Genomic DNA, 8,603 nt, shown 5'->3' with positions numbered 1-8,603 from the left:
CAAAAGAGCGCTGTAAAACCACGTCCGAAGTATTTAATCACCTCAGCCAATCACGACACACGTTGATAATCAAATGAGCCAATCACAAAGCAATAGATGCAGCCGACATCAGGCGCGGGAAAAAAGTACGCATGAAGGTAATCGCTGTCGTATCATTTGTCTCTGATTGGCTTACAGTATAACGTCCAATTTTTTAGCCAATCAGAAAACTAGCCTTTCGACCTTAAATTGACAAGAGCCCTTAACAATGCAAACTACTCTACAATGAGTAGAAAGTTATTGGTTTGTCACTTCCCAAGACTGACGGCAACTTTCGTTTGCTCAAGATTTATTTCTCAAACGACTACCAAAGTGGAACGTAACACTTCTTTTCCAACGCAAACTACTATTTCTCTTCAGCTTCGTCATTACCATCTCATATTTTGTGTGAGGGCCTTCAATCCAGCAAATGTCTCTTTACCGACGGGAATAATTTTATCGGGAGGTAAGATGAATCCTCCCTGGCTACTGGACCTAGGACGCAGCTCAACACAGTAGGAATGGATCACTCCTAAGACACCGAATGTCCAGTCAGTTGTATCTCCAGTAGTGGGATCTAAAAAAAAAACCAGATATATAGTCACTCTTACAAGAAATCTTGGAGTGCATTTATAATCAAAATTAAAGGGATGTGAATTGTCCCCCCTGGCTCCAAAATATACCCACAGAGGAAAACCTTAGCATTGCCATCAAAATTAGAGAGCATTTCTGTTTGTCAAATGCAAAAAAAACTTAAGGTTGCCGTTTTTATTCCATTAAACGCCACCCTCGATTAAACGCCGCAGTTGGAAAGAAAAATACCAAAAAACGCCGCCCCAGCTCGAATAAACGCCACTCCCAATCAGAAGACTGCGGCGTGTATTCAAGGATTGTATAAGAAAAAAAACAATTACACGTTACCATTCGCAAAACCAAACCAGCCTTGGAAATTTATTTTCCGGTATAAAGATGTTTTTAAGTTTGAAGTGGCCATACTTTGCAGCTCTCTCGTCAGGATTTTCGCAATGTGCAATTCCGTTGTTGAGGTCAAGAATTTTGCCGGTATAACGAAACCGACCTTTCTCTGGAACTTAAACATGTTTCTGTTTTAAATAATATTTACAAACGATCTACCGTTGCAGTAATTCTTGTCAGTGATTTAGGAAATTTTGAAATAAATGTCGCCCTTGAAAAAAACCGTCGCATCGGAGGCGCTCAAAATTTAATAAACGCCCGGCGTTTAATCGAGTAAACACGCTGGTAAACCCTGTCTAAGGGAGACGCCGTTATCGTGAGTGAGATGGCATAATGCTCTGACTCGAGTTCGATTGCATGTTGCAACTTGTATGCCGGATAGCAACTGACCCTTTTCGACATTGAATTGGCAAGATATGGCTCGAGTGCTTGAGTTCCGAGACTACCAACAGCTATCCACATGGTCTCGGCACCTCTGTGTTTTGGGGCAACCACGCCACGAACATTTCCATTTTACACGACAAAAATGGAAACTGCTAAGCCTTAAATGTTAAGCACCGGGGCCAAATTCAAACGGGTACCCGAACAGGGAAAGGAATAAGTAACGAAAAGGCAACCCGGCGTTTAAATACAGAAAAAAACGAAAGCAAAAAGGTAAAAAAACTGTCATGGTGACCACACTCTCGCAAAATTTAACATACTTCATCCGACACTTTAATACCAAGAACACAGCTTTACTCACAGATTGTGATAGCCGCTGGACCGTATTTGTAGCTGGTGCCATAGACAGCTCTTAGGGCATCAACAGCAGCTTTCATGGCCACTTTCTAGTTTCAATAAAAACAAAGATTTAAACACTGGTGTTGCAGGGTTATTTTTGTAACCTAAACCGAAAGTGTCATCACTTCGTACTGGCTGTTTGACTAGTGTGAAAAGGTCTCTATCACAAAGAATCGTTTCCTTAGTTATAGAGTAAGCACAATGGTAATCTACTCAGATATGGGGATCCGATTAGAGAACGGGGCTGGCGGAGTGGTGCCAATGTGGCCTGGGTTCGATTTCCAGACGCGGCGTCCTATGTGGGTTGAGTTTGTTGGTTACACACACTGCTGTTTTTCTCCGGGTAATTCTGCCGCAGCGACAATGATTTCACAAAATTAACCGTGTCACACGAAGCCAATTGTTGCGGCGACTTGTCCCTGCGAGGTGTCGCAGCGACTTATCTCCTAGTGTGTCCCGGCCTATAAGCTGGACGTTGGAGAGTGCACTCGTGTGGCTCTCGTGAAGCAACAAGTTAACACTAGCTTAGAGGTACCGTTACCCACCAGTATAAACCCACCTGTTTGTCGTAGTGTGGAGGGTAAGCGTTCGTGTATCCCCAGGGACTCATCCACATCTGAGAATATGCGTGGAAGTCAATGTAACCCTTGATCTCACGCCTTCGACTGTACAAATATTTGGCCACGTTGTGTGTGACTTTTTCCGAAAATGGACGGGGTCCGGTGTAAATGTCACTGCTGGGACTACTAGAGGTTCCCACTCCTAGATGATATAGAAATATGGGTCAAACTGGGGAGGACAGCGCACGTTGGATATGTTATAGTTTCTCTACAACTCTGTGTTGTTTAAAAGTAATTTCTGGTTTAAGGTCAGTTTAGTCACATAGCGAGAAAGGGAGAGCAATCGGTCAAACTACTCAAGGCAGACAGCACGCTCTGCAGTTCATCCCACCTGCAAAATGGTAGTTGAAATTTCTGTTGGGGTCAGCGCCGTAGCCTCTACTGTATGGCTTTCTGGTCTTTCTCCACATTCGGTTCTAGAGAATGTATGGAAATCAGTTATTCAGATGAGTTATTCAGCCAAACGCTCGTGATCTGGAAATTCATGCCAATAAGCCTTTCGGTTCTGTTAAGCACTTTGGAAAGAGATTTTATAAAATCTGGATTGGTCCCAGTATGAAGGAACTGCTGTTTGTCGAAGCTCGCTAGCAACTGTGGACCCGACCCGCATTGGAACGAAGTAAATCTTGGGGCGTGATCCTTGCATGGTCGAAGAGCGTTTCATTCAAGAGGTTACTATAACAACGCCAGAAGGGATTAGCGTAGAAATTCCGGAAGCTTGAATAACCGCGATCAAGATACACAACAACAGAAGAATTGAATGACAGCGGAAAACTAACGGAATGAATTACTTCTCGAAACAGTGAAGATCGAAATGGACCAATCACTGCCTTTGAAAATCAACCAATCACAACTGAGAGTACCCTGCTTACCATCGACAAGTAAAAATCATTTGATTAAATACAAGGCAAAATAAAATTATCTTTATCTCTCTATTAAGCAACGACAACGGCGACGGCAACGAGAACATCACTTTGCATATTAAGTGGGCAAAAACAATAACTTTGCACGCCCTGCACGTGCGTTTTTCACTTTTGTCCATTTCTTTGCCGTCGTCAGCAAAATAACAACGAGAAATAGCCAAATTTGAGGTTTTATGAAGAACGTCAGCACTTGAAGAGAAATTTTCATTTTCTCCCCTAAATTAAGCGCCATTCCGACCAGTGTCATTTTTGAGGAACTACCACACCCTTGTCGCATTAAAAAGGCACGAAGCGATGTTGAAATTTTGTTTCATTAGAATACAAGTTTTTCACAGAAGGCATCATTCTATTTCCATATCGACTTCAAAAGGTAGAAAGAACTCGTTAAAATTACTTAAATCTCCAAATTGAAGACTTGTAGCTTTAATGACGAGTGAGTTATTAGCCATCAAAAACTTATAAATACCTGGGTGTCAAAGGCGTTACTGATCCCATGCATTTTTTGTAAACTTTTGAAATTTCAAAGCATAATTGCTCAGAGATTATTTGGTATATCGAGTTCAAAATTTCAGAGACAGTACGATTTCAGAGATAGCTCATTTTTGTAACTTTCAGTTCTTCGCAAACTGATTAGAAAACGATAGTGAGGCAAAATGAGAACAAAGCTAAGGTCGCGTTCTATTGGGATCAACCGTTTTTAGTTGGTTGGGTTGGTTGGGTTTTTTCGTGTTCTATTGGGAAAAAACCGTTTTCGGTTGGTTTGGTTTATCAACTCTTTCAACCGGCATCAAACTAGGTTGAAAAGGTTTAAAAAGCATGGGCAGCGACCGCTGTCGTTTACGCGGACCTTTTGAAGTCGGCCGCGGGCTCCTGCCATGATGCTTTCCCTCAACTTTTCAACGCGGAGAAGTCTGGTAATAACCATTCCCAGGAGTTACCGTGTTTCAACCGGAAATGGTTGGAGAAGTGTGCTATTGGGAAACCTCAACCGCTTCAACCTAAACCGGTTGCGGTTGAAACGGTTGATCCCAATAGAATACGACCTAAGATTCCTCTGTAAAACTGGTCAACTTACTCGCGTATGGGTGTACTCATATCCATCGACGTTAAAAACTGGCAAGATGATCCATTCGTATGTAGCCAGCATGTCCCTGACAACGCTGTCGCTGTTGCGAGTCTCCAACATTTTTCTGATCATGTACATGCATGTGGCTGGACTGATCCATTCTCTTGCGTGAATTCCGCAGTTGAAAAAGAAAACCCCTTGCGTGTTGTCCGAGGACTTGATCTGGAAGACAAATAACGGAGAAGGACCTCAGGAAGTTTTAAGAAAGGTAAAGAAGCTATCTTTTAATAATTAAGATTGAAGTACGATCGTAGTCGTCATCGTTTCTTAACCTCCCCGGTATCTTTTGTTAAGACAAAACAGTAATGAACTAAAAGTTCGTGCCTCTGTGTGCGTCTCACTAGACACAACAAAGCACAACGAATACACGAAGCGATTGAGGTCTTTGGATTTTCGTTAGGGTAAATATATTTCGAAGAGTTCTACACCATGACTATATAAAATGCATTGACTAACAATTCGGTTAGCCTTCACTAAGTTACAATCATCTTGCATGTACTTTTTTCCTGTTAAGCCTAAACGGCGTCATGTAGCTAATTAAGCCTTGGTAGATGATTTGGCCTGTTTCTGCATCAACTGCATCAACATGCGGCGACGTTTGGCACAGGCGGTCCGTTTTACATGTCAGTGGCTGATTCTGCCAAAGTGGTTACATATACCATAAGTCTTTTTGAGACATAAACGCCAGGCCGGCTACTTTTCACAGGAAAGGGTAAAAAAGGCCACGACATCGGAAACTCCGTGGCCTTTTCTTTTGACAATAGTGTGTCATACTTCTTTAATGTCCGTCCGGAGTCTATGCCGGAAAAGGGTTTGTAATACGGGGCCCGGCAGACGATTTATGGTCTACATCCGAGACGGCTTAAAGGACTCGTTGAACGTTTGATCAGTGGAAGATGAAATGACAAAGGCAGCGCTTTTTCTTCAGTCATTTTAAGAACCTCAGTGTTGGTCCACGCGAGATTCAAACCCATCACTTCCCCCTCAATAGCCGGACCTATACTCTTCCCTGAACTGAATCAAGCGGTCTTTGTCTCAGACCCCCAAACAGTTTTCTGTCCGATCTACTCACACAACGATCAAACACTGTTTGACTCACCTTAATGGCAAGCTGATCGCGATTCTCGTAGGATTTTCCCAAGCTGAAAACAGATGCAAACGAATATCGGGATGCAAGGCTTTTCAGTTCCGAGTGTATCTGTATATTGAAGCGACAAAGGGAAATAAGCAAATTATTAAACTGAAGTGTAATTAATAACTAGTTAGAAGCTCTCTATAACGTTTTGAATTTTGTATTGCTACCGGTATTTGGGATATCATTATTATCGTAGTTATAATAAATGTTTAGAGGCGAAGATCCATTCCATTTGATGAATATACTGTAAATAAACCATTATTATTATTATTATTATTATTATTATTATTATTATTATTATTATAGCAGTATAAAACGTATGAATGCTACTAAAATAAGCTCCATAGGGCGCACCGCGTGACCTATGTTGCTGACAAGAATTTGCGTAAAAATCTAAATCCTAAGCCATAAAATCCATGACGTTAAGTTGTACGATTTTATAGTTTGGGTAACGCTTGATGAGTTCGAAGCGTAGATGTCCGTACTTTTATATCTTTTCAGCCTCTTTCAGTTTATTATTATTATTATTTTGGATTTGCCATTGGCCTTTCGCTTTCTTTTTTTTAAAGATAGTTTTAGATACTTTTTGCTTCCAATTCTTACTTTTTAATATTTCTTGTAAAATTCTAGAAATGAAACTGTTATTATTAGTTATTAATAAGACAGTTTTTTTTAATTGTACACAATTCAATTTTCAAGAACTTCCTTTTATTTTTTTTGATGTAATCAATTTTTAGTTTTACTTGGCAAATAAAGATTATTATTATTATTATTATTATTATTATTATTATTATTATTATTATTATTCGATTCTCTCCAGTTGTCGGGTTGTTCTATTGGGTAATGTTGATTGTGTCTCAGCGACTCCCCGTAGCTTAGAGACACAACACTTTCCGCAACAGGTGAGCAGTTCACATTAATTGTACACTTCCAAGGAAGTCAGGTGCACCTACAATAGCTTGCCAAACCAGGTCTTTGCACCTTTCGATATGCTTCCAAGAGCACCAATCACGATAGGTATTATTGTGACTTTCGAAGCTCTATAAATCCTTCTGATTTCAAATGCTAGTTGAAGTTGAAGTTCTTGAAGTTCTTTTCCCAAGATGATGTTACACCGATATTTCCCCCTTAGGAGCGGGTCATAACAAATGACCAAGGGTCCAATGTTATTTCGCTCTCCAATGTTCACTTGTCTAGCACTTGTCTAGCATAGCAGAGCCTGGCAGTGTTGTCTTCTGCAGAAATGCCTTGCTTACTTTAATACCTAGCCGGACTATGTATTTACCTTAATATTTTGTGACAAAGCCAAGTGCACCAACCACAAGAGGAATGAAAAGCACCTTTCTCATGTCCCACAATCTTGCAACCTCCCGTTTTACATCTTGATACTTTTACACTTTCTGTACTTTTTATCATCAATTCTGCAATCACCAGGGACTGCAACATCAATAATCTTACAGACCTATTCTTTCTTCTCAATCGCTGCAATGTCTCGTCTTCTTGCCTCTATTATGTGGTCACACGGTATTGCTACATCCCATAAAATCCTTACTTTGTCCTTTTCAAGAACGCTGTACGGTTCGTGGGTCATATAATCTGTCACTTCTTTTCAGATTATGTAATTAGTACACAGCCTCCAATGAATAATTTTTGCAAATTTATCATGCCTTCGCTTGTGCCAATTTTTACTTTCGGCACCCACACACAACATGGTCAGGAGTGAATGAAAGAGTTATTATTAGTATTACTATATTATTAAAAGCCGGGAGCTTTTTGGATATGTTTTACCTTATTGTCTGCCAAGACACAGAACTGAGCTGCATTTCATAGACACGCACTTCGTGCATTAAACAAAAAAATCGCATACGTCACCTCGCTGAGTCGGTGATATTTGGAATCAAAGCCGCCAGCCCTTGGCGATGCCTTCTCAGCATCAATGAGCGATGCCACGTCATTGGAATTGACCTTAAAACTGATTCCAGCACCATCTAAGAGATCTTCAAGTTGCGTTGCAGAGGCTGGATCGACATGAATGTCCACTGGATTTAGAGAAGGAGACGGATAGCTCCAAAAATCGATCTGGATTGAAAAAGATGAATTAGTTTGTAAGAACATAAGAAAAGATACTGTCCTAGCAAGTGGTGGCTAGAGAAGTTTCTCATTGAGTGTCGAATTAAAAAATCGAATGTGGTTCAGTTGTCGATTGGAGTGCAGACAACGCTGAACCACATTCGATTTGTTTTTTATCACAATATTCAACGTCAAAGAAATTGTTTATTTCAGAGCGTGACCAAGATCGTGACAGAAAGAAAAAGCACACGCTGTCTATAACTTTCTCGCAATCTGATTGGTTTATTTCCCAAATTGAGCGGCTCTGATTGACTATAGAGGTTTTGCACGGCAGCCATGTTGCCTGGCAGGAACAGTAGATTCTTTTTGCTATGGGAACAAATGTTCTTTCTTATGCAAACATTTTCATTGTTCCTGCAACATGGCTGCTGTGCAAAACCTCTATATATTACGGCAATGAAGTTGACTCTCGCTGCGTTGTCTAGACTCTTATCCTTATTCGGCAACGGCAAATTAGTCAATCAGATTGCGAGATTACAGACAACTGCCGTAAGGATTAAATTCGTGATTGCTTTTGGTGATTGGCTTAAAATGCTTCGGTCACAATCTCGTCCAATCGAAGGCAAGGGATCTAGAGTGGTTTAAAAGAGCGTAACCCGGCTTCATAGTAGGCCCTCATGCGCGGAAGACGTTGCGCAAATGGCGACAAACGTATTTCCTTCAAGACTCGCCGGATGAATTGGAGAACTCAAGAACTATAGGTATACTTACACCATCGTCTCCTTGCTTCAGGAGTTTGTCTAAGAAATCCACATCGGCCTGAGTCTTGGGATATGCCCGATACAGTTTGTGCCTAAAGCAAAAACGCAAAGAAAAGCAACCATATTTAACGTCGATAACTCGTAACAGTAATTCAACTGACAAACCTGAGGTCGACGGTGCCCTCATTTTACTCC

The 8,603-nt window shown here is 40.9% G+C and overlaps 1 protein-coding gene across 1 annotated transcript in view; it reads right to left on the bottom strand.

The window, feature by feature from the left end:
• Positions 1-334: 334 nt before the first annotated feature.
• Positions 335-8,603, bottom strand: part of LOC138011742 (carboxypeptidase B-like) — a 13,967-nt gene continuing 5,698 nt past the window's right edge. The window contains exons 2-9 of the mRNA XM_068858891.1: positions 8,419-8,500; positions 7,450-7,656; positions 5,542-5,640; positions 4,392-4,604; positions 2,725-2,809; positions 2,333-2,535; positions 1,736-1,820; positions 335-595 (exon numbers count right to left, since the gene is read on the bottom strand). Of these exons, the coding sequence (XP_068714992.1) occupies positions 408-595; positions 1,736-1,820; positions 2,333-2,535; positions 2,725-2,809; positions 4,392-4,604; positions 5,542-5,640; positions 7,450-7,656; positions 8,419-8,500 (1,162 nt within the window). The 3' untranslated portion in view covers positions 335-407. The remainder of the gene's footprint in view (positions 596-1,735; positions 1,821-2,332; positions 2,536-2,724; positions 2,810-4,391; positions 4,605-5,541; positions 5,641-7,449; positions 7,657-8,418; positions 8,501-8,603) is intronic.

Source organism: Montipora foliosa, chromosome 7 (assembly GCF_036669935.1).
Source record: "Montipora foliosa isolate CH-2021 chromosome 7, ASM3666993v2, whole genome shotgun sequence".
Classification (NCBI taxonomy): Eukaryota; Metazoa; Cnidaria; class Anthozoa; order Scleractinia; family Acroporidae; genus Montipora; species Montipora foliosa.
This window is presented reverse-complemented; position numbering and strand designations above follow the sequence as displayed.